The following is a 27,600-nucleotide window of genomic DNA, read 5'->3' on the forward strand; positions in this document are numbered from 1 at the left end:
TGTTTCTTCAGAGTGAAGAGGCGTATCCACGGAAATTAAAAGATTTGTTGTTTGGTGAAAGTGAAATCCTGCGAAAGAAAATTTCAAGCCCCGTGAGACAAGACTTTTTGGAAAGAGATTTGGAAAAGTCCCGCACAAATCTAAAACATTTATAACCACGCACACGGTTCAATCATTTCTCATTTGTGTGAATGCTATTGTCAGACACAGTTCGTGTAAACAGAAAGAAACGATATTCACTCACGGGCAGTTATACGTTGCATTGTCACGATGTAATTCCAAACACGGAATCAAAATTCAATGCGATATTAACGAAAAGGTAAAAGTGATAAAAAAAAAAATCGAATATATGGACACAGGTGATATGACAGAAGTATGTAGCTATTGTTTGACTTTAAACTTTAAGTCGGAGACTTGTAGATTGTTTAATTCGTGTTGCCATCAGGGAAAAGTAGTGTTTCTTCCCAATGAAGAGGCCAGTTGCCAGTCACCAAAAACCCGAAGTGAGCACCAAACATCTTAGCTATTCTCCAAAAAGGATCACCAAATCCTTTGCTTACCTCAGATATCATAGGAAAGCCTGTATGTCTTAATCTGTGCTCAAGAACTTCTATAGGCACACAGTAGTGTCCATCCTCACTGGCTTTATCTAGCATGTTCTGGTACATCACCTGTTCATCTCAGAACTGTAAATCACTACAGAGGGCAGTGAAGTTAGCCCCAAATATTTCTGTGATACAGTATCATTCTGTCCAAATTAGAAAAAAAATAACATTCAATGCTACAGCAAGGCCTCAGCTATACTGCATAGTCACTTACCTCCCTACTCCATTAACAATCAGCAACACATGCATCACTAGATTCAGGGACATTTTTTTCTTAATCCTTTCATCATAAGACTAATCAATTGCTGTTAATACTAACAATTGCACAAGTGTTGTTAGTCCCTCGCTAGCATTCTCACAATGCTATTATTCTGTAGAATATGTGAAAGTAAACTTATTGTACAATGTCCTCATGGCAATACATTTGATCCTGAACTAGCATTTGTACTTAACATTTGTTAAATGATATTTCAGTATCGCACCAACTCATCCCATTTGTCATAGTTGAAAAACATTCAGATTCTATTCTCACTGACAGAAAACAGTGACTTGTTTATTTTATTAGGAATATCCCAGGAACACACCCAACTTGCACATACTCACACACAGACTTATTGCCCCACAGCAACCCCAGTGGCAACAATCAAAGCTGGCTAATGGCAAAGTACTTCTGGGGCTGCTGGGATTTGCAGTTCGTTTAAGGAGTGCTGAAACACAGTGACACGTGTGTCTAAGCACTCTAACCTTTTAAAATGTCTTTAGTCCTATCACAAAGCCCACAGGAGGATGATGATGATGATGAGGGTGATATGTTAACACCAAACTGCAGTACAGCCATTGTCTCAGTTATCCAATCAACAAAATGCAGACTATAAACAATGTAAAAAGGGTCACAGCAGAGAATAAAAACACTCACAAAAATATAAAAGCCACTTCTCTTCTTAAAATCTGTGTGAAATTTAGTCAAATACGATATTTAAGTGGTAGAATTGTTGAAAAGGCATGAACTAAAATATTTTTCTTGCTCCTACCTGTGTTATGTTAATAAGAGTTTAGCGTTATACTAAAAGTAATACATCTGCTAAGAATGGTCAGGAAAATCAGCATTTATACGAGTGTCCTTCGATAAGCCTGCCATACCAAAGTTCTTTGCACAAAAATGAATAAAATAATGTAAGCTGCACGAAATGTTAGGAAAATGTTTCCTTGTTCCTTATATCAAGACAATCAATTGCTGGTAGAGATATGCACTGCATTGCGGTTTATGTTGATTACTTAGATTTCGTATCATCTTAAACAGAGCTAGTTATGGATAAATGTACTAGGTAAATAGGTAAACCTAAGGCCACAGACACTCAATGGATAAGCTTCCAGCCCATGATATGGTAATAATAATAATAATAATAATAATAATTCATTACATTTATATAGCGGTACACTCTGATAAACTCCAACACTACCTCATATCAGGCTAATTTAGAGTGAACAAATACCCTAACACGTTCATCTTCAAGAAACAGGAGGAAAACCTGAGCAGCTATAGTACACCACTTAGGTTTTAGAATACAGGCTGTACGAATAACCTCTTACATTATTTAAAATAACCTAATATAAAGAAATATAAAATGTATTCAGAAATTCATAACCACTATGAGACTGGGCTATGTGCCTTAAATATTAAGGCTGTTGACTGCAAATTATATGGCTGCTGATGTGAACAAAAGAACAAATTTGGCTGTGTTACCCATTAAAAATGACTTCTACCACCTGGGCTCCAGTTGCAGAATTATAGATTTTCCTAAATTGTGTACTATACTGCAGTTGTGATTTGAAGGCGCTCTGGATACATATGCCTGCTAAATTAACAACTGTTAATAAATCCATTTACAAAACTCAAAAAATTTAAAATAATCCTTGAACGGTGAGTGTAAAACACAGCAAGACAAAGTTCACTCTTTAAAATATGTACCTTGCAGCAGAATTCATGAAAACCTGCAACATCAGTTCTTTCACAAAACCTTCTTCCTCTGCCTCTCTTATGCATTTTCCTTGTTTTATAGAGCATTTTCTCTTGGCAAAGTAAGCTAGCCAACACCTTTTTGTATAAATGGCATGAGCAGAGCACGCTCTTACTACTGAAATACAGCACAGCTAATGTTTCTGCTGGAGACGTGCCAGAGATTAGCTCTTTGGCGGTTAGTGATCAGCCCAAAACTAGAGCACACTGCTATTCAACTGACCACTCTTTTCCTTTTGGAATGAAATCACAAAAGTATACATTACATAAGCACGTGTTCCATTAAGCACTTCTACAGAAAAATAGGGGCTACAGAAAATCAATATGGCATTAGTTATCAATAATGAAACAACAGAACATGGCATATTGAGAAATCATTGGGACATCTGCTGGAGGGTTACACTGGCTGTAATGTAGTTTTGTGCACTGCGTAATCATAAGAATTAAAGGTATCAGTAGTAGTAATACTTTTTTCCTAAAGTATACAATACAACTGAAGAAATTTCCAACAACTGTGGCAGCCTAATATTTTAAAAACAACCTTTTGAACTTTCGCTGTGTATCTCTATGTGCTGCTTGAAAGCTTCCTCATGATAAGCAACTTCAATTAGTCAGGGCTAAAAAGACAACTTGCATAAATCTTGTACTTTGTCTTGCACTATGATTTTAAACCATATAACACATTTACTATACAGTTGTGAGAAAAAGACTGAACACTTAAAATTATTTCTGCATTAATACCTAATAAAATAAAATGATCTAGTTATAATAATAGACAAAGTGGTTTGAGCATGGGAAATGTGCTATATAAATGAAGTGCATTGTTATAATTTTAAATAGAAAGAAAGTCCAATGTTTACAAATAGCATGCAACTTGCAGACAGTGATATTTAAATTAAACATTGTTTAAATATTCAAAGGTTAAGAATGGAAAAAGGAAATTTTGAGTGAGATGTTACAGTCAAGGAAAGTACATCCAAGGGTAGGTTTGATAAGCATTACCATCCATCCATTATCCAACCCGCTATATCCTAACTACAGGGTCACGGGGGGGTCTGCTGGAGCCAATCCCAGCCAACACAGGGCGCAAGGCAGGAAACAAACCCCAGGCAGAGTGCCAGCTCACCGCAGGGCACACACACACACACACCCCAAGCACACACTAGGGACAATTTAGGATCGCCAGTGCACCTAACCTGCATGCCTTTGGACTGTGAGAGGAAACCCACGCAGACACGGGGAGAACATGCAAACTCCACGCAGGGAGGACCCGGGAAGCGAACCCGGGTTCCTAACTGCGAGGCAGCAGCGCTACCCACCATGCCACTCGATAAGCATTACACTACTAAAAATGTTATTCCATATTAATAGTGAGTTTTGCCTATTTAAAACTGAGAACTCTCAAAGCCAAGCAAAAGAGATGCACAGTAGGAAGGACTACAAAAGCATTAAACCAAAAAAACAGGGCATTGATTAGTCCACACTTAGCAGGTATCAGATTTCTTTTACTTGTGTACTGTTTTCATGGATTTATTTCAAAGTAGGCATTCTGTAAAGACCACAACAAAAGTGCGCTGTACAACAATTAAGGAGGTGACAACGAACCCTAGTGAGACATTTAGGAATTTGTAGGAAGCTACTGGACACTGATTTTAACAAGTGCATTTAGCTTGAAATAAAAAGCCAAAGAAGAGTCATGTTTATGAGAGTTTGGTTTACCAAAAAAGAACCAAATGGTAATCATCTGCACGCTAAAGACTATCAACAGTTTTGGACAATATTCTGTTACCAACTATTATCTTAAGCAAACTGTGTCACAACCGTATGAAACAAACTCACCAAAACTATCTTCAAACTGTAAAGCATTTACTATATAAACACTAAGGTCTGTGCGACCAGTCACTCTGAGCAATCTGATTGGTCAGTTAGACTTTGGTGACGCATTGAAAGAGGAAGAGTAAGTGTGAGACACACAAGAAGGAGGAGGAATAAATGCATGAGGCATGCTGAGAGAGTAGCCTTCGAAGATGTCAAGTATAACACTAGACTGGAGGTGAGAAAGGCAAGACGAAAATAATGACAAGCGTCAGAAAAGTAGGCTTTACAGGAACATTCGAGAGAGAGAGAGAGAGAGTGGCAGTGAAAAGACGTTCACACACACAAATACAGAGAAATGGTGCTGCAAGTACATGACAGAATGATGAAAAATATTTGCCATTACCGGTCTTTGACAGGTACCATAGCTAGTAATTAATAAAGAGTATGGAGGAGAAGACTTCTTGCCATCTGAGGCTTGGAATCTGCACTGGCAATTGGAAGGTTGCCAGTTCGAATCCCGTAAATGCCAAAAGGGACTCTGCTCTGTTGGGCCCTTGAGCAAGAAGGCCCTTAACCTGCAATTGCTGAGCGCTTTGAGTAGTGAGAAAAGCACTATATAAATGCAAAGAATTATTATTATTATTATTATCTCAAGGCACCTGGATGACTTACAATCACTTAGTGTGTTTACATGCACACACATAATTGGGTTAAGGTACAAACCTTGTTTCTTAAAAATCCGTGTTTACATGTGCAAGTAATCTTCTGGAATTCCTTTTTGGCAAACAAGAACATCACCATCATCAGCCACTGGGAATCCAAAAATAAGCATGATGCCTGTGATAATTTTCTTGTGTTTTATGAATATGTTGAGTCAAACTGATGCTTTATTTACAGGTTTCTGTTACCGAGTGTGCTGTGAGCAATCCTTCAACGTGTGCTTCTTACCTTACATGTAGTACTGCTGGAACAACAACAATACAGGTATTTTTACTTTAATGATATGTGCTAGCAATTACTTCTTAAAGTAACGAGTAACCTATGTAACACATACTTTTAAGATATTAACCTACTGTTCTTAACATTGTGTTAAAGAGCTTAGCACTGTATGTTCAGTTCATCAACAGAAATGTAGCAATTCTGACAAGAGACAACGTCCTGCTATGTGCGTAACAGTACAAGCAGGCTTACTATTGAGAATGACTGGGGGCGGCGAGGGGGGGTCATCACTCGCCCACCACACAGTCACCTCCACTACAGTATACTGTCTGCAGCGTCCGCCCACCGAGAACGAACACGTTGCGGCAAAAGGCGGGTAGTGAGTCGCCCAACCCCAATTCAACAGGCAGCCATACAAGGCACACTACAATGCTACCCCCACCGTCCCGGTCACCCTCAATGGCCTCCGTTCAGCCACAACCGGGTCACTACTTGCAGTATCACCAGCCGTGTGTGCTGGGCAGGCAGTGAAACGCCCCCCCTCCGCTCCATCCAACCTGCGTCCAGTCAGGAGCAGTAGCTGCGGCAGCATAGTGGGCGGGCAGTGAACCATCGTCCTGCACACAAGCGATAGCTGCGGCCCCGGTGACTGGACCACGGGTCACCGCTTGCCGCCGGGAGCCGCCCAAGGGACACTACACTGCGCAAGTAGCGAAATTGCCCCCCTCCAGCCACCGCTTGCAGCATCCCCAGGCCAAAGATGACGGAGCAGCAGTTACTGAGGCGCATGCGTTGCAGCTGCTGCCTCGTTTGTAATTCATAGGTCGGATGTCAGTAACCTGGGAACTACCTGTACTTTGGCTAGTCGGACATACCACTCAAAAAATATGACGAAGATGCATCCTATCTTTAAGCATTGTAAACAAGGAGGTGTGCTGCCAGAATTCTTTTATGTATGCAGTTCTAACTGTACATGAAATTATATTTAACTGGTATTAACAGTCTTTCCCATAGAAAAATGTTATTAGTGAACAGCACTGGTTGTTAACGGGTTCCCTTTTAAAAATTAACAACAATGTTTTTGGATTTTAATAAAATGTTTCTCCTCGCGGTGACGAGACACATAAGGTCCACATTTGACTCTTCGGTTATAAACTTGACACCTACACATTTGGGCAGAAGAGCAGGCTTCTCCTCAAGATGAAACAAGCCCTTAAAAGCGGGTCTTTCTTTTCTTCCGTTTAATTCCAGGATTTAGCGTCTTGAAGATTAATTCATTACAAAGCAAAAGCAAACTATTTTAAGATATGCAGTAGATGAAGCTATAGATGTAATCATGCACATTTTCAATCTGTAAACACTTACGGTTTAAGAATCATTACAAATAATTTACATAATTACAATTACAGGTACTGAAGACCAGTACTTTTTGGCAGATGTTATCTTTATGGAGAGTTGCAACTTTTCCACCTTTTCGCAGGCAGCACCCTTCACAACAACCAGCTGAGTCTTAATGACATTTTAGTAGTCGTTACAGACAATGCAGCAGACCAGGACCTTTTAAAAGGGGTTATGCCTAACCGTGTTCATTTAACCTGCCTGTGTCATGACATCAGTTTGGTGGGTCAGACCTGGCAGCACTATAAATACTTAAGTGAGGCTGCATGACTAGTGAGGTGGGTAAAGTCCGCCTTCTTCAAGAAGCCTGCCAGGAACCCCTGAAGCAGGAAACACCAGGAGGAATAGCCCGTTCAAATCAGTAGGGTACCTCGCTGAACATATTCACCTTTACAAAAAGTTCTTTCTGGCCAAGAACACATCAGCTCAGGCTGTAACAAATATCCTAGACCCTAAAAGTGAAGTTCACCTTCACCTCAGAAGGATGCAAACTAGCAACAGCTCTTACAATTCTGGGGGGCACTCACTGTCCTACTGCAGTCTCAGCATACAGCATCATGGAGGATCCGAGTTTCCTACCTGATGAATGGAACTGAAAAATAAGGTTCAGCTGTGGTAGAGTGCCGTTTCATTAAAAGCAATGTAAAGTGCCATTTCATTATTGTTTGTTTTGTTATAGCTGTTGATACTTACAGAAAAAAAAAAAAAAAAAAATCATGAAAAAAAATAAAACCAAGAAAACCAAAAATAAAATGGAATTTGTGAAAAAAATAAAACAGATTCCATAGGGCCCTATTTTTCCACTTGAGAATATTTAAACAATGTGGTTAATTATCTACTCTGCCATAGTTAAGATCAAATCGCATTACAGGATTGACATGTAAGAGATTAAATTCAATTACACAAAAAGATGAGAGGAAAGTCAAGCAAAATGACACATTTTATTGGCTAACTAAAAAAATTACAATATGCAAGCTTTCGAGGCAACTCAGGCCCCTTCTTCAGGCAAGATGTAAGCTTGCATATTGTAATCTTTTTAGTTAGCCAATAAAAGGTGTCATTTTGCTTGACTTTCTCTACAGTACATTCATAATGGCTAACACGGTACTACACCCATGTACTTTTTTCTCAGCTGTGTACAGCACATAGAAATGTACACACAGAAAATAAACAAAACTGATTTGCTAAAGGGTGTTCTGCACTTTACATCTAAAAATTCCCATTCCATAAAATACGACTTCAACGTGGAACACCGCTTCATCCCATATAGGTTGTATAGTAGCAATAGTGCATATAAGACAGTGAAATGTCCAAAGAGCAAGCTGCACAGCTGAACTATCATTTTCATTATTAAATACTTACACTTTTCTGGGGTATACATTTTTAATTTAAATATTATGTATAATTTAAATGTATTTATTATAGATGTATACACTACTAACTCTGCAATAAAAAAATCAATTCGCTTTTCACTCAGCAAGTTTATATAGGAGTGTATGATTATTTAATTGCAAGATGGGGATTGTTTGCTTGGATATGATCTGTATCAATTTACCGTAAACACAACTTTAAAATCAACAGATATTTACATTGTATTAATTAAACCTAACACAAGAGGAATACAGAACTCACAAGAGAACACTGTTCCTCAAATACTCCACTCCTCCCAATTTCACAAAGTCATGTTGTAAAGCAAGAAACTGACATTGGCAATCCACCCTAATTATTTGCGTATGCAGTATATTCTGATTACGTACTCTGTATTTCTACATTTTAAGAGTATATTCATTGTATTTCAGGACCAAAAATGGCAAAAAAAAAAATAATAATAATAATAATTGGAATAAAATTAGCGCAAAAAATTGAAGAAGAAAAAAACAACAATTTCACTTTAAAAGGCCTACACATATATTTTTCATTTTAAAGGCCTACACATATATTTAAGTTGCCCTGTCAATCAGACTGAACGACTCACCTACTTGTCTTAAGTCCAATGTCAAACAAAAGCACAGCCTACTGGCCTTTATCTTATAGGCGTATTAACACTATTTGCATGGACTTTCATTAACTCTGAAGTTTTTACTGTCTCATAAAAACAGTTGCTGGAACACTTGTTTGTCCACAACAGAATTGCTGACCTAGAGTTGAAAATAAAAACGTGAAATTCTCCAGCACCTCTACTACCAACCCACAGATAAATACAGGAAGACTATGAAATAATAGATGGTTGTAAATCTGGTTTAGCAGTATGTGTGAGTATTACTTACAAATCTACTTTAAATTTCAGCAAGTTTCTTTGTCAAAAACAAACCTTTGTAAATAATGTCATTTATAAAATTAGACTCAATGAATCACTGCAATTTTACAAATATTCAAAGTTTTAACTACATTGCCTATTTTCAACTTTAACCTTTACTTACATATGTATTTTAACCAAATTATTCGTCAAAGTATATTTTTCGTCTAAAGCCCTGTCAAAACAGTACATAAATGCCAAAAGGGACTCTGCTCTGTTGGGCCCTTAAGCAAGGCCCTTAACCTGCAATTGCTGAGCGCTTTGAGTAGTGAGAAAAGCACTATATAAATGCAAAGAATTATTATTATTATTATTAAATCCCCGTCACTGCCAAGAGAGATCCCACTCTGCTGGGCCCTTGAGCAAGACCCTTAACCTGAACCTGTAATTGCTCCAGGGGCGCTGTATAATGGCTGACCCTGCACTTTGACCCCAAGGGGTATGTGGAAACTAATAAATTCCTAATACAAGAAATTGTACAAGGTGAAATAAAGAACAACAAAAAAAAAAAAGAGATAAAGAAATACAATATCTTTGGCTCAAAAACCAGAATCTGCCTTCTAAATGTTAGGTATAGAAGCCAAAAAAATTTTTATTAATTCATGCTCTGCTGTTATAATCTAAATAATGTTTCTCAACCTTTACTCTTTCAACACCCCCCTGTATATCACAAAAATATACAAGGGCCCCCTACACTGGTCACGGTATTTACTATCTTGTATTGTTGCTGCAGTCTTGGCAAAGGTTTTTGTTTTTCAACTTACATTTATTTACAAACTAGGTGTGTTACATAGCTTCATACAGGAGATTTTCAAAGTCACTGGGCCTCGGTTATAGTGCCAATGGATAACTGAATATATCACAAGTACTGCCAACCCAGATAGATAGATAGATAGATAGATAGATAGATAGATAGATAGATAGATAGATAGATGTGAAAGACACTATATAATAGATAGATAGATAATTGTCACATACACGCGATTAGGGGACAACTAAAGGGACTGAATAAAAGTAATTCCATGTCTGACCAGGGGGCGGCGACGTGCACGGATTCTCTCTATCAATTCCTTGCAGACCATTCTCGGGAAGTCCAGCCCAATTCCGGGGCAACCAATGACATCACTTCCTCTACTTGCATTTAAAGGCTGCCATTTTAAGGCAGCAAGTTAGTACTGTTTTGGATTCAGTCGTGTGAACATGTCTGTTCTTTTTAAGCGATTTTGCAGCTTGGAAATATTATTTGGGGGGCTGATAAAAACCTTTCCAATGACTCTTTGTTGTTCTTGTGACTAAAATATATATATATTATATACTGTATATATATTATATACTGTATATATATATATATATATATATATATATATATATATATATATATATATATATATAGTTGAGAAGCACTGGTCTAAATATTTCCATACATTAACTATTGGTAAACTGGCAACAGGATCAAGTCAAGTGAATATCAATATAAATTATTACTTTATAGACAGAAAAATGTTGGGTGATTTAGAATCCAGTCGTAAAAATGATCAATATAAACTCGGCTTCACAATGTACGGTATGAAACAGATTAAGACAGCAAGAAGTCAAAAATCTTCAGCCACTGTGGCCCTTCAAAATTCAGAAAAAGGCCTGAAATTTTGCGTGTTTATTTTCATCCTTTCAGATTCTTCTGTGGTAGACTCATGGAGTGTTAAACAAAATTTCAGTTGGGTTGCCAGTCTCTCACAGGAAATCCTTGGTAATGGACACACAGACCCATTCTTAAAGTCACCAATCAAGCTAACATGTACAATTAATAGACCAGGGGCTTAGACTGGATCCTTGAAGCCACAGTGGCATACTGACAGTTTATTTTGAATAATCTTATTCAAAATTATAAAGTACTACAATCTCCACTACACATAAATATGCCAGTTTGCTTTACCAACACAGTACAATCATGCATGTCCAAAATGACTTGCTTGGCAGAAAGCTGCAAGTTAAAAGTAGAAACCCGAGACGTTTATTACAGCTAGACGGTTCCACAACCTGTCTACTCAAACACACCCACATCCACTCTCACAGTAGGTAGACTCCACTACAATTAGGTGTCGCAACATTCTTCCCTTACATATGATTGACAAGCTTAAAATGTTAATGTTTAGAATACAAAACATTGATTATCATCTAAATTTATAATCCCCAGTGTCATGGCAGCTCATGTACTCTGTATTCCTTTTACTTGACTTCAACCATAAACAACACAAGATTATGTCATGAGATGGCACTGATTGATGATGAATGTGCTCCTCTTTCAAGTGTTTTGTTTACATGGCTTTAAAAGAAAGCCCCCTTTTAAAGGTGTGTACATGTGCCACTCGATGAAGTACATTGTGCACAAATGTTCAGAAACACTCGAAAGAGAAAACCAAGGAGAATTAGTGTTGTGGATCTGGTACTTACACAAGGGCCGTGAAAGGAACATTACCTTGCTTAGCTGTCATCAGTGGATCATTAAGCTTGTAATGTTCTGCACTGACAATGGCTGGTTTATTTTTTTCCTCCCCAAGAAGGCACTCTGATCAAAACAAGATATCCCTTTTTTCAGAGAGGGAACAAGATAATAACTTAAAAACCAAATGGCTGTAAATTACTCTCTTGAAATTGGAAGCATCTTTTGTCCCACAAGTTTTAAAGTCACCTAAAGGAAGTGCTGTACTCATTTCAGAACTTGGACATTTCCCCACAGCACCTGCACCCCACACCTAGGTGTTTAGCATTAAAAAAGAAAGGGTTTCAAAAGACAGCTACAAACACTTATCTAGACAAAAGACAATATTCCATGAGCATTTTATGTGCTAAGTGCCTCCTTTTAATGGCTTGAAGGGGGTGTGGGTGGTTAGGGGTTAAAATGGGTTCTTTGCATTTTTACAAAATTCTAAGCTATGCTGTTCTCAGAAACTGAATCTAATTATTGAGGATTCAATATAAAATACAGGCCCTTGGGAAAATGCTAATCTTGAGGTGAAAGGTTACACAGAGTGTTAAATCAAAGGACAATACAGTAGGTTGTTTTTGCAAGCAATCTGGATTGTTCCCTCAAGAATATTTGTTATGGTGCTTGTTTTACAAAAACAGAAATGTACCATCTTCAATCACTCCGAACACAAGAGCGACTAACATAAGTACAGGGATATGGCCTTTACCAGAGCAACAAATAACCAGTTTATATTATATATATATACACACACACATATACATATACACACATACATACATACACACATACATATACACACGATTACTGTTAAGCAAATATTTAGGCTGTAATGGCCACCCTAGCTTTTACCATTTTGATAATGCTGGTAAATGCTGGTAAATAAATGGGTTACTGTGGAACATGAAATTTAATAAAGTGAACTTGATTCATTTTTTGAAGTGCAAACTAGCCAGTAAGCTTTCTCTGCTTTTAATCTTACAACCCATAACAAGCTCTTAACTCAGTGTTTACCTAACTGTGGGTTCATAGCGGCAAGGATGTAATTTAAGTTTCATTAATGATCAACAGGAAAAAAAATTAAATGAGTTACAGAAAGTATAAACTAAAACTAAATTTAAAGTAAAAATGGAAATTACAACTCAAAAATAATCCTTTGCAACTACTATGCAAGAAAAGTACTTTTTTAGGGTCAGTTAACATTATCAGACCAAACAAAAAATTAAATATTAACATCAGTGACAATGCATTTTATAACAGACCCTTCTTTCTTTACACAGTTGTATGTACATTTTGGAATAATGAAAGTAAAATTACAAAAAAATTCCCTGCAGGCTTTAGTATCTGCAACTCTTATTGTGAGCAGTACTACATTATGTGCAAAGATAATATTTCTCTACAAAGTCATTTCATTTGAATTGCGAGCATTAAATAAAAAAGCTCGGTGTGGATTTACATCCAAGATAAAAACATGGGGAAAAAAAAAAACTAAGTGTCTTACTTTTAATAGAAGTTATTACAAAGAAGCATTCAAGAAACTGAAAAAATAAAAAATATAAATAAATAAAAAAAAGAAAACCAGTCCAGAATGTGTGACAAACTAGTTGGCCCCCTGTAGCACCAAACGCAGAAGCCCACTGAATTGGAATTAATGCAACAGAACTGAATTGCAGTCCACAATACCCATGTTGTTACTCGTCATTCTTGACGCACCTGTTCTAAGGCATTTGTCGCTTAGACCCATAAAAAGCATTGCATTTTTCATTTCAAAAGATTGTGCATACAACAAACACCATAAACTAATAATAGGAAAATTTGAATGGAAATTATTATTCCTGAACTCATTTTTCTACATTAATGACAGAAAATCTCCAGATTGTTTGATGATTTCAAATGAGACAGGAGTAGTCTCTCTATCTTTCTCTTTTATTTCCTATATATCTTCCCCCCAATTTAAAATTTCCTTTATGTATTTTATACTGTCAGTATTCCTGTTTCCTCACTTATTTGGAATTTGGTATTACACTCTCAACAGCAGTGCTAATGTTTGAGATGTACCATCTGTTGGAATAAAAAATGTATTTAATTACTAGAGAGAAGTCAATCAAAATGACAACTTTTATTGGCTAACTAAAAGATTGCAATATGCAAGCTTTCGAGGCAACTCACACCCATTCTTCAGGCAAGATGTACAAGATTACATTATACACATTAAATTATTGTAATCTTTTTAGTTAGCCAATAAAAGGTGCAATTTTGCTTGACTTCTCACTACAACAATAATGGCTAACACGGTACAACACCCTAGTACTACTACATGCATTAAAAAATACAATCCAATAGATGGCGCACCAGCCAACACAGACAGAAATCAGCACACACACACACACACACACACACGGTCATATACATGCATCATAGGAGTGTGGTGCAGGCTCAGCTCAATGGAGACAAACAGAGGTGAGACACAGCTACTAACCTGTCTTCCAGACCTAGCAGTGAAGGAAGAGCCCTCTTAAGACTAATGACAAGACTACTGCTCTGCCCCTGACGTCTTGCCCTTTCTGGTCACCCAACTATAAAAGAAACAATACAACTGGAGCACCTAAACCAAGATCACCAAAGATAAATTGATTATATTAAATTTCTTTTGCATCTTTGTTTTGAGTTATAACGTGACATTATTGCTATTAAAGCTGTGTTGATGGGCACTTGTTCCTAGGGACACGTTTGCATATATATTATATATTAGTGGCAGGCGGCCGGGGGCTGTGCCCAGCCGGGACGCCGAGAAGGACCGGGAGAGGGCAGCCACCCTGGTTTGCGTGGTGGCCACGGGAACTGAGAATGGAAGCTCAACTTTATAAGGGCCCGTGGCCACCGCCAGGGAGTGCCCAGAAGACCCTGAAGCCCTGGATGTCAGCACTTCCGCCACACCCGGTGGTGCTGGTGGAAGCATTACCAGGGAGGGACACCCGGAATGCTTCCGGATGCTCATGCAGCACTTCCATCACACCAGGAAGTGCCGCAGGAAACTCATCAAGGGGCACCTGGAGCATGTCCAGGTGGACATAAAAGGAGCCGCCTCCCTCCATTCATCAGCTGGAGTTGCGTGGAAGAGGACGATGCTCAGAGGAGAGGAGAGGAGTGGAGGCAGTGAAGAAAGGACAGGGTTGTTGAGAGGTCAGTTTCTTGAACATTTTAGTTGAGCATTTTCTTTGCTACGGACCCCTTTTTTCTGTTCACTGTATTATGTGGGTGGACATGCAGATTTTCTTGTGTGCTCTTTACAATTTAAAAGTCATGTTTTTTGTGTTTTGATCACAGGAGTCATTTTCAATAGGCAGCTGCTCATTTCAATTGTTTATAGGTCTGGTTAGTGCTGGGCGGTATACTGGTTCATACCGAAAACCGTTTTTTATTTTTGTTATGATATGGATTTTTCTTATACTGCAACACCGGTTTTAATTGCCTAAACAACGATCGGAACGTGGCGCAGCAGGAAACTGTTTAAGGGGGACCTTTTTCACTGCTACACCGCTAAACACATGCAATGAAGTACATGCGTTAGTGGAGGTATTGCGCTGTGAAAATGGACAGAGAACATTCTGAAACTGAAGCTGTAGCAGACGATAAAGCTGAACATGATGACACAGAAGAACTTTTGCTGGAAAAAGGAGTCACGTCTGTTGCCTGGAGATACTTTGGATTTAAAAGGTCGGATGTAGACCATTATGTTCAAATGTGTCAATACTGTTTCTATACTACTGGATAATACTGCAAGCCAAGTTGTATTTTTTTCAATACTGTGTAATGTACCTGGGTACTGTGTAATAGTGTGACATGTTGACTTTATTCTCGTAATTTGTTATTAAAGTAGAACATCATAAACTATACTTCATCTTAAAATGAATGTTTAATTTACTAGCTTTTCTCAAACACCATCATAAGTTATGTAACACATTAAATGCTTTGTGTTGTGTTCCCAGAGCCATGTTAATCGCTATGTGCTTCTTAAACTGACTTCCTCTACACTAAGAGGAGGCGCAGACAGCACACAGAATACATCAACTTCATGATATCCCTGTTCCCTAAACATTTAGAATGCTAAGATAAATACTTGATATAATTCTCATGACAAAATGCATTAAAGCATGTATTAATCATGTGGGGGCACGGTGGCGTGGAGGTTGCACTGCTGCCTCGCAGCAATGGGTTCCCGGGTGTTCCCTGCTTTGAATTTGCATGTTTTTCTGGTGGGTTTACTCAGCATGCTTCAGTCTCCTTTCAAAGTCATGTAGGATGGCAGGTTTTCTTATGCTATATTAACCCTGCTAGTGTATGTATTGCTCGTATTCACCCTGCGATGTGCTGGCGTCACATTCAGGATTTCCTCCTGCCTTGCACACAATGCTTGAATGGATGACATAATTAAACATGTATAACGAAGATTTTTTTTTTTAAAGTTCTGAACACTCCGTGTCTAAGTTTATAACTAGTTTTAATTTCACAAGGACATTTATCGTATGGCGATTGGTTATGTGGAGAAAGAAAAAGGAAGGATAGGAACTGGGGGTTTAATACGTCAGACAGAGAACATCCATTGAATTCTGTGTTCGTGTCTTCGACCATCAGATCACGAACCCAACATTTACACAATATTTAAGTTAAACCTGTGCGATACCCATTCATACATCGTTTTTTGGAACCTCGTCACACCTGCCATAAAGTTCGCTACACGTAATGTACAACTGGGGACCTCTTACTGCGAGGGAGCAGCACTACCGCCTCACTACCGTGTGTGTTTAATACCTGCTTTAATGCATTTCATCATGAAAAATTATCTTAGCATTCTACATTTTCAGAGAGCAGGAATATCATGAAGTGAATGTATTCTGTGCGGCGATCGCTGCCTCTTAGTGCAAGAGGAAGTCAGTTTAAGAAGAGTGTAGCAATTAACAACTGGGTCGGGGAACACTTAACACAAAGCATTTAATGTGCTACATTAACTTATGACGGGGTTTGAGAAAATCTAGTAAATTAAACATTGATTTTAGGATGAAGTTTAGTTTACAACATTCTACTTTAATGACAAAATAAATGGTTAGAATAAAGTAGAAATGTCGAGATTAAAGCGGAAATGTTGAGAATAAAGTTAACATGCCGACTTTATTCTCGACATTTTTTTTTTCTTCACTTTGTCCGTATTTTTTTTTCTTCAACGTGGCCCTAATACACTTCCGTAGGGCTATATCACAAATAGCATTACAAATGCAAGTTGCAGTTTTATTATTTATATATATATATATATATAGCTTAGCTTGAAGCAAGGTCCATATTAATGCAGTTTGCCTTCATGATGGTTCAGTTGGTAAAGATGTCATCACTAAGTTGCACTTGTTTAATTTTATTTTTATTTGGTGAATACTGTGTAATGCACCTGGGCTTGAAGTCTTGGAAGTAATAGTATTATTACTAGAAGTTGCACTATTATTTTATTGTTATTATTTATTAGTTTAAATATTATGCAGTTTAATGATGGTAAGGAACTGCACTGGCAATCGGAAGGTTGCCGGTTTGAATCCCGTAAATGCCAATAGAGACTCTGCTCTGTTGGGCCCTTAAGCAAGGCCCTTAACCTGCAATTGCTGAGCACTTTGAGTAGTGAGAAAAGCGCTATATAAATGCAAAGAATTATTATTATTAAAGTTGTTTAAAACATCACTTTAACGTGTCATTGGACAGAGATTGTTAACATTAACAGAAAGTGTAGTTGGTTTACAAAAAATATTTACTATTTATTCCTTTTCTAAGACATGTTCAGTGCAATACAACTTTTGACAAGCACTTCTGGATATTTTAATAAGTCTAAATGTCTCTTTGGATGGTTGAAAATATGTTGTCAAAATGACAGTTTAAGTTGTTTGCAAACATTGTTCAATAAAAAGGTTGTATATGTTGACTGCAACTGTCATGCAATGTGATTCCTTCTCTTCATTAGTGCCACCCCCTTGAAAACTATCACTTTATGGGGTAATGCAAACCTGTACTAATATTTGTGTGCACATTAAAATGTTTTTTTGTACAATGTACAATTCTCATGACAGTGGAATAGGTCATTCTTAGCCAGTAATTGCAGTAGAAAATGTGGTTAACATCCACTCATGCATGGGGAAAAAATACCATCCAATACCGTGAAACCAGGATAATTTTGAAAAATACCGTGATATAGAATTTTGGTCATACCGCCCAGCACTAGGTCTGGTCAAACAAAGTAAGCTCTTGCCATTCATCAGTTTGTTAAGTTATACTCATCTTCATGTTTTTTTTAAATTTCAGAGATGCAAAGTTATGACACGCACAATGTAATGTACCTTGCTATGAGAGTCCATTTTATTCACCTACATAAATTTCGATCCACAAAATCAAAATGAATGGTAAAACTGTCAGAATTCAACAACTTTACCCGTAATCAAAACAGTGTTGAAACTTGTTCACTAAATTTTGTCCAAAACCAAAAGTTAAGTACATAGCCATAGGGTATAACTGAATAAAACACCACAGAAAACATCTACACACATCTTGCTAACATATCTTATTCAGTAATATTCCCACCAATGTGTTTTCTTGGAGATTGCATATAATTTCATCACTGCAAGATTCCACTGACTGTAAGGAAGGAACTATACATATTAAATATTTCTCTATATTTCTAAATCTAATTAAACAGGTTTTTCCTTCTAAGTCAGAGAAGCATGATTTGCCTTGTTGTCCTCATCTGCACTTCTATACAACTACTAATCTAGTTCAGCTTTGGACACATGGCAGGAGCTAATGCTGGATGGGGTGCCAACCCAATGCAGGGCACATTTATGGAGCTATCACAAAGGATGAACTTAAAACTGACAACTAGCTTAAAATGTTCAACTCTGGAACATGAAAACAAAGAAAACACGCGCTGGAAAAAATGCATATAGAAATGGGAAGAACAAGCAAACAATTTAACTGTTTTTTAATTAAGACTGTACGATTTTAGAATTACCGTATTTTTCACTTCATAAGACGCACCTAGGTTTAGAGGAGGAAACGAGAAAATAAAAATATTCTAAACCAAATGGTGTACCAATATATTTAATAAAATTTAGCAGAATAATATTTCAACCATGTAACGTCAACAGCAGTATTAAGAACCATCATCACTGTCCTTAACAAACGAGGAGAGACTTTAAGGTTCAAGCACTCTTCTAGTTTTCTGGAAACCCCAAGAACTCCTCATCGCTCTTGTCAGAATGTATGAAGCTCATTTGCTCACAATCCCTGATATCACTTTCTTCGCTATCTTCAGGTCCATCTAAGGCACTGCTAATGGCAGCTTCCACCTGCAGCTATAGACTCTTCAGTACGAGAGCGACCCTCCAAGTTAGTATTTAGATCTGGACGGTGCATGTGCCCAAAACATTAACATTTGTATGTTACTTACATAAAGGCCAGATCGAATGTTATTTACCTTGATTTATTTACTTACTTCCTACAGCGTAAAAAGTCACAAGTAGACTGCAGGGCTTCCTGTGTTTGATTGACACGGGCATGCTCAAGAAATACACGTGTAATGCCACGAAATGTGCACGCTGACACTTCAGTTCGTAAGAAATGGTACGAGAATGCAGTCAGACTTCTTTTTTGGACACATACACTGTCCAGATCTAAATACTAGCATGGAGAGTCGCTCGCGTACTGAAGAGTCTATAGCTGCTGGTGGAAGCTGCCGTCGCTGTACTTTGTATGTAAGAGCCAGATCGAATGTTATTTACCTATTCACCTTGATTTATTTACTTATCTTCCTACAGCGTAAAGTCACAAGTAGACTGCAGAGCTTCCCGTGTACATATACAAAGTACAGCGACGGCAAAAGTGTGACATGCAGTCTTTCTCCGATGTAGAACCCTAGTCATCATCTGAGGTGAGGTCAGGTCAGGTCATACACATCACGGTCTGTGACTTAATATTTGCTCCATAAGACACACAGATATTTCCACCCACTTTTGGGGGGAAAAAGTGCGTCTTATGGAGCGAAAAATACGGTAGTTTGCTTATTTCAGTCAAAATGTGAATAGCTTTCAAATGTAATCTGTGCTTATTTTAGCATTAGTAAAACACTTTTCATCTATACCGAGTGGCATTCAGATAAAATATGTGTAATGGGAAACAAGTGATTTGCGTGTGTCATTAGCAGGACCAAGTAAGAAAGCTGAAGCCACAAAAATGAAAATTGCGGAGAGACAGAGAGAGAGAGAGAGATACAGAGAGACACTAAACCAAACTGCAGCAGATTTTATTATACAATATTTTACCATAATCAAGATTCAATATCTTTCAATCAAAATTCTAAAAAGATGGAATGAATAACTTGTTTCAGCTACAAATAGAACTTACAGAATTTGTGCAAGTTACTAGAATAATATAACCACAGAATATTCTTGTATTTGCTGGGAGATTTCAAAAAATATCTTCAATTTAAATCTATTTGTCACGAAGAGTCACTTTAATATTTGGAGAAAATGTAAAGCTTGGAATAACTATGAAAATGAAATGTTTTCTGTTCATTTGTGAACAGATATTGCTTTTTTATTTTAAGTTAATGCTATCTAATTATCACACCACAACATTTACTTATGATAAAGTACCACTAAAATCAGAAGCACTTCTTCCAAAAAAACAGAAAAGAAGATGCAACATTTACAGGTCGGTGATTTCCAGCTCTTTCAAATATGGTACAGTCTGTCTGCCTTTACACTTTCCGACAATTGTAAATGAGGAGTTTGGGGAAACAAAACAAATAAAATAATAAAAGTTTTAGCTACGATTCTTTTTCTTCCCAATTTTAGTTTGTCCACTAAAGCATTTTAGTTCTGCTTATACCATTTTTCCAAGCACCTATACATATTCTTAACCTGACTTGCAAAAACAAGTAAATTAGGTTTCTCTTGTTCCACATTTTGATTACTTTTTCCTTTATTCACTTATTGTGAATTTCCCCTTGGGATTAATAAAGTATCTATCTATCTATTACAATTGTATTTATTTCATTTTATTTAAATATAGCCACTTTAAAGAAAGCCATAACACAACACTAGAGAGCAACAGTGCAGCGTTTTAAGCTTTTCAATCAGTAAGCACTACAGAACATTGACTTTAAAATAGTATGCTATTTTAAAAAAATCATATAATTAATAAAGATAAATATCATCATATTTCGCACAAACAAATCTGCTGAATCAAATTGCTCTGAATTGTCATCCATTTACAGATTTCTCATCTTCACCTTTCTTGTGAAAAATAATCATTTCACCTTCACTACAGCCACAGATATAAGAAGCAACTTTTTATTTAATAATGCAAAAATGAATTAGTGATATTTACTGAATACCTTTGTATATTTACTGTATGTCTTATAATATATATATATATATATATATATATAATATAAAAGCTAAAGTAAAAAAAAAATATATGCATAAAAAATGTGACTTAAAATAATATTGTTGCTCCCCAGCTGCACTATAAAATGCATTGGTGAAACTGAAGTAACTGCAGCAGAGCACAGTACCTAGTGTATTTAGTGAAAAGAATATCTGGTACAACATTCAGAAAAACAAGAAAAAAGCAGAATGCGTCTTTTCTGCTTTCAGCTGTCAATTCACAGCTAAAAAGTAATTACTATGGTTATTGTACTATTTGTAAACTCTAACACATTTGCAGTGCATTACAACATTAGGGTAAGCACCACAAAAAAAAATAAATATAAAAGGGCACGTCATCCAAAAGCCATCAAGCCCATATATTAGAAAACAAATCACAAGTAGACAAAAACAGCAGGACCCTCGGCATTCTCAAGTATTCAAATGAGATGCCAGTTAAAGCTGGATATTTGCAAATCCCAGAGGTCCTTGCCTGCATCATCCATCATATCTCAGGAGTCCCTCCCATTGACTGCAAAGGCTCTGCTCGTCTCAAATTCTTATGGAGTTGAGTCAATAAGAAAGACAATGCAAACACATTAAAGACTTTTCCATGGGGGAGAGTTGAAGGACGTGGGGCAAGCTCTACATAACAAGCTGAGGCGGGCAAGCTTAACCTGGTTCTGTGCAAAACATCTCAAAATTAGGCAAGAAGCATGCTAATGGCATGTGACGCTAAGTTTGAAATAAAACTTGGGATTTCTTGATATGTTTACAATGCAGCACTCTCTTACTCTTCAAGGTACACTTAATATACACCTCACGTGTGCTCCAAAATGCACAGCTGGAACAAAAAAGGAAGAACAAAAAAAAAAAAAAAGTAAATCAGGAAACTAACAATCTGATAAATGTCCACTGTTGGAAAGATATCCATGAAAATGCTCCTAGCTTTACTTAAATAATGTTTTCAGACATGAAATGAATATTTGGCTCACAAAGTAACATATTAATGGTTTTTCTTCTCTAATGTACAAGTTAAATCAAATATTTGAAATGGCAGCAGGTCAAAAACTCAGTCATTTTCCAATGTATCTGTAGTAGTAGGGTGTTGTACTGTGTTAGCCATTATGAATGTAGAGAAAAGCCAAGCAAAATGACACCTTTTATTGGCTAACTAAAAAGATTACAATATGCAAGCTTTCTTGCCTGAAGAAGGGGCCCGAGTTGCCTCGAAAGCCTGCATAGTGTAATCTTTTTAGTTAGCCAATGTATCTGTAAAGACTATGAAGTGTACTGCTAAACGCTACAATACAAGATAAATGACGAAAGCAGGAGGTGAACTATGCATTTGCACTTTTCCAAATAAGTGATAAGAGCATGAAACCACCAAAAAACCTTATTAAAAAAAAAAAAAAAATAGGAATTGTGATTTCAAGCCATCATGCATTTTCACAGTAAACTCTTAAAAGTGACAAAATATTAAACTGACAAGTTGCTCTATATATGTATATCCAGGACTGAAAGGCAATTGCATCAAGATCAAGAGTTGACAGAATCAATTCAAATAATCATTTCTCATGTATTGCATGTTCCCTTAAGTAATAAAGTAATTAAACAGAAAACGAAACACAAATTATCAGTGCAAATCTGTTTTTACCTTGACCTTTGCATTGTTCTGTATACGTGTGTATTTTTTTTTTTAATGAGCATTTAGCACACACTTACATCTAAAATATTATGTCCACCATTCAAACCTACTCAGGATCAGTGTGGTGTCACGGCAAAATCAATTTTAAAAGTATTTTTCTGCTCCACTAATATGCCTACAAACTGATACCTCAGAAGGCTCAGAAGTAATAGTTTCAAATATCTGCCCTTTTATTGTTGAAATACTCTTTAATTACCATTACGAAATAACCACCTCTCTTAAAATGCACAACCAATATGCAAGGCTAGGTGTGTACACATTTTTACTAAACTACAAAGATTTATATCTGTGGAGGGTGAAGACGCACAACATAAACTTGTTTCAGGAACATGTACAGTACGTTTGTTTAGGCATATTATTTGTGAACATAAACAGACATTATTTTCTTGATCTGCTTGTCTATCAACCCATCAATCAATTTTCAACCTAGCTTATCCAGTTCAGGGACACATGACATCACTAGCAGCAACCCGGAAATATTGATCCATAGCAAACGATCATACAACAAACCCCCAATCAGTTATACTGGGTGTATTTTGTATTATTATTACTGATTATTCAGCTGACACTATTATCCAAGGCGACTCATAACCGAGATACAATTAGTTAGTTCTTTTGCCCATTGGTGCACAGACAGCTGAAGTGTCGGTAGTGGGATCTGAACTTGCAACCTCAGTGATTTGAAGCCAAAAGTCTTAACTGTTAAGCCACACTGCCTGCCAACACACCGGACATGCAGATTTGTTACGGTGTGAGATGAAAACATGAATACTAGGAATAACCCCACCAAGAGATGAGAACATACAAATGCCACATAATACAAAGTGCCAGATTGGCATTTTAAACCAGGACTCTAGAGCTGGGAGGCAGCAGTGTTGCACCACTCTGCTACCCTATGCATGTGAAGGAAGACAGAGAATAAACCAAATGTCCTTCTCTAATATCTGCAGACACACAGGTTATTACTATATATACTGCTGTATACATTATGCCACACAATTTCATTTTCAACTATTACAGATGACACATCAACAGACTTTGAAAACATGAGATGGAAAAAGTCTCTCTCTTATACAAGTCAAAAACATCCAGATGCGGAATAATTGGAGACCTCTATTAATATACGAGAGACATTCAAAAGGTTTCCGCACTTTTATATTTTCGCTGGAAATGGTGAAGGCGGCATTAAGAAGTTGGTACGACTCTGGGAGAAATTGTATCGCAAACGAAAGTGACTACGTAGAAAAGTGATGTCATTTGTTTTTGAAATTCTTAATAGAGTTTAAAAAAGTGCAGAAACTTTTTGAATGTCTCTCATATATATACTATATGAAATATGTTAAACTACCAAAAATGCCCTTTTCCCACAATCTTACATTATGCCACTAACAAGCCTCGATTAAATAAATAACTATTTTGTTAATTTGCAGTGCAGCCTTTCAATTTGCTTACTTATAAAAACAATTGGGAACCGCGTTGCATCTTGAGAAACTAAACAGATTAAAATTGCAACAGGCAGGTGTATAAAATAAAGACACATTCACAACCACATAAACAATTGTGCTCACTGGGCTCCATTTTTTTTTGCCAGGAGCTGAACTGTTTCCAGAAATTTCACACACATTCAAGGTCACCCTGCATTTGATATTTTACAGGTCATTTTTTGGGCTGACCCCTTCATCCAAGGTGACGTATAACAGTTGAGATACAATTTATTACATTTGCTTTGTTTTCCTGATTGCAGTGAAGTGACTTGCTGATGGTCACACAGTGTCAGTAGCAAGATTTGGACTTCACACCCAGAAGTTGTGGCTTCAACACTTTAACCAGTGTGCTACACTCTTATTTCTACTTAATGCACAGTAGTAGGGTGTTGTGCCGTGTTAGCCATTGTGAATGTAAGGAGAAGTCAAGCAAAATTACACCTTTTATTGGCTAACTAAAAAGATTACAATATGCAAGCTTTCCAGGCAACTCGGGCCCCTTCTTAGTTGCCTGGAAAGCTTGCATATTCTAATCTTTTTAGTTAATGGATGCATATAATGCAACAACTCACTATAAAGGAACAAGAATCAAATGAAGACACCAAAAAATGTATTCAAGGCAAGAAGTCAACCCTCCAGGGGCTTTTGTATTCTACTTTGGTTTGTCTGCTTCACATACAATGGAATGTCTACAATCCAGAATCCAAAACGTCAAATATGTACTTTACTCACCTCGTTCTCGTGTTGCTGGCAGAAGTTCATGCGATCCTGGAAAACTGGAAGCAGAGGGTAGTTTGAGTGAAAGGTCTGGGTGATGTTGACAGGAGTGCTGGAGTTATTGGTCCGACTAGTTAGGTGTAGGCTCTCCATAAACCTCTCAATAAAGTGGTCTTTGGTCAGGCGGACACGTTGATGGGCCCGCACACAGTTGTCACAGAGGTATTCCTGGCAGTCCAGGCAGTGTGAGGTAGCTGGATTACCTTCATCGCAGGAGCTGCACTGGGGCTCCCCTTGGTGGTGTGGTCGATGCAGCCCATGGGAGTGGTTGTTGCTCCTGCAGTTATTTTTATTCTGTTCCTCCGAAGACACAACCACATCTAAAAGGTTGCTAAATAGAAAATTGGACGATGGAAGAGACTCCACCCCAGATTCGGAGATGGAGACCTTCTGGTCACACGTTGGACAGCGAAGTTTCAATGGGTCTCCGGGGCTGCGTTGCCCTTCCAGGCACTGCCTGCAGAAGGCATGAAGACAAGGCAGGACGTGCAGCCGGCGGGTGGACGAGGTAGAGGAGATGGAGGTCTGAGATGAAGACGATGAGGTAGATGAGCTGGAAGAGATCGGAGCCGAAGATCCGCAAATCTCCTTGCAGAGGGGGCATGTCTGCAGATCGGAATCGGGGAATGAAGCCATTTGCAACGCAACTAATCCAAATGGAAAGGGTGGGGAGGGGGTAACATATGAAAAAAGAAAAATCGTTACATTGAGACAGGCCTGTAGATATAAATTATAAGTATGGGTGTGTGTGCATTTAAAGACGGCAACTGGATTTCTAGTGCGTTTTTAAAACATTGACAAAACGGGCCTATGCCTTCTTTTGCAGAATATCGACATAAACAGCAGCAACAATCACTGCAGTAAATGAAAAAAGGCTCATTAAAGAATACTGAATGAGAACAATTTTTAAAAAATCAATTGAAATCGCGTGATTACACAACTAATAATGATTTCCTTTTTTTTTCCCCCTTGCCGGTTAAAGCGTTTTAGTTCTGTGCTCAGGTTGAGGTAGGAGTCCCTTTGATTTTTCTTTTTCTTTTCAAAACTCGTATTTAAAAGGGTGAAGGTAGAGGGGGGAAAATAAAAAAAAGTGCAAACCTATCTCTCAGTCACAGATACGATCATGTCGCTGCTTATGCGACTGCTCTCATACAATTACGCTGGATACCGCGGTAACATTTTGTGAAGCAAGAAATCAGATGCGAGGTTCCAACTCCGATCCTCCCCCACCACCGCATGACGACGAAAGAGCTTCTCATTCAGGGTCCGTTCTCTTCTCTTTTGTATTTCTTGTTGTTGCTATTAGTTTTCCTGGATGAAATACAGCAGGTTTCAGTTTAATCCACCATCGGGTCCCGTTCTCAGCAAGTCCAATAAAGAGACAGCTGCAGTAGCGACGGCGAGGTCGACTCAAGAGCAATTAAACAATTCATTAAAGCATTTGATCGGACGTAATGTGATCATGCACACGCCGTTCTTGGGGATCGATTTTCTGTTTATAAACGTCCCACCTCTTTTTTTTCCTCTCTCTTTCTTTCTTTCCCCCCTGTTGACTCCTTTTTCAAACCGCAGCTCCTCCGCCGAGTCCCCTCATTCACTGCAAGACAGGACGGGAAACAAACATGTAATTTACCGAGCAGCTCCTTCCTTCTTCGAAAAACGGAGAAATCCCTCTGCGCTTAGGTTTTCCCATTGGTTCGTTCGCTCGCTCCTTTCTTTCTTTCTTTCACCAAACCCTTTGGAGGAACAATGCGTCGCAACAGATTGCTACGGAATTATCCCATCGATCAAAAAAGTTTCGTATCTTTCCATTTTTTAAATGTTACTCCTTTTTCTTTTTTGTCTTTTACTTACATAAACAGCATGCACTTACGCGTGCTGTTGAAACTGGCCAAGATCCCTTTAATCCTGAGAGAAGTGAACACACACTTCCGCCTGTGTGACTCTTCAGGGGCCGGGTAACGTGAGGAGGGGGCTGGGAAACGACCGCCTCTCTCCCCCCCCCTTTACTCACCACCTCCACCAACCGCACGACAACTGCGGCAGGTCCCCTGCTCGGCGACATGCACGTTTCATGCGTAGTCAGTGAAATGGTAGTAAGCTGGACACGCCGATGGTGTTCAAGGAGGACCTGCGACAAATGCTCTGGAGGGAATGAAACTGGCGGCGTGACCCTAGTGGGAGAAACCCCCGTGCGCGCCCCCGCCAACTCAATTTGATGTGCGCGGACGCAACTGCTGAGGCTGGCACTTTGCACGTGAGTTTCCTCACTAAATAACGCATTTATTTTAGGGATAAATATCACCCAGACGCTTTTAAATTTTTAGTTGGCTAGTTCCTTATATGTGACGCTTTTAAATTTTTAGTTGGCAAGTTCCAGTCCAGTCCAAAGACATGCAGGTTAGGTGGATTGGCGATTCTAAATTGGCCCTAGTGTGTGCTTGGTGTGTGGGTGTGTTTGTGTGTGTCCTGCGGTGGGTTGGCACCCTGCCCAGGATTGTATCCTGCCTTGTGCCCTGTGTTGGCTGGGATTGGCTCCAGCAGACCCCCGTGACCCTGTGTTCGGATTCAGCGGGTTGGAAAATGGATGGATGGATGGAAGTTCCAGTCCAGTC

At 38.1% G+C, this 27,600-nt stretch overlaps 1 protein-coding gene across 1 annotated transcript in view; it reads right to left on the minus strand.

Moving 5' to 3' along the window:
- trim71 (tripartite motif containing 71, E3 ubiquitin protein ligase) overlaps window positions 1-27,116 on the minus strand; it is a 114,335-nt gene extending 87,219 nt beyond the window's left edge. The window contains exon 1 of the mRNA XM_028817930.2: window positions 24,941-27,116. Within this exon, the coding sequence (XP_028673763.1) occupies window positions 24,941-25,621 (681 nt within the window). The 5' untranslated portion in view covers window positions 25,622-27,116. The remainder of the gene's footprint in view (window positions 1-24,940) is intronic.
- Between the last annotated feature and the right edge of the window lie 484 nt (window positions 27,117-27,600).

This window comes from Erpetoichthys calabaricus, chromosome 13 (genome assembly GCF_900747795.2).
Source record: "Erpetoichthys calabaricus chromosome 13, fErpCal1.3, whole genome shotgun sequence".
Classification (NCBI taxonomy): domain Eukaryota; kingdom Metazoa; phylum Chordata; class Cladistia; order Polypteriformes; family Polypteridae; genus Erpetoichthys; species Erpetoichthys calabaricus.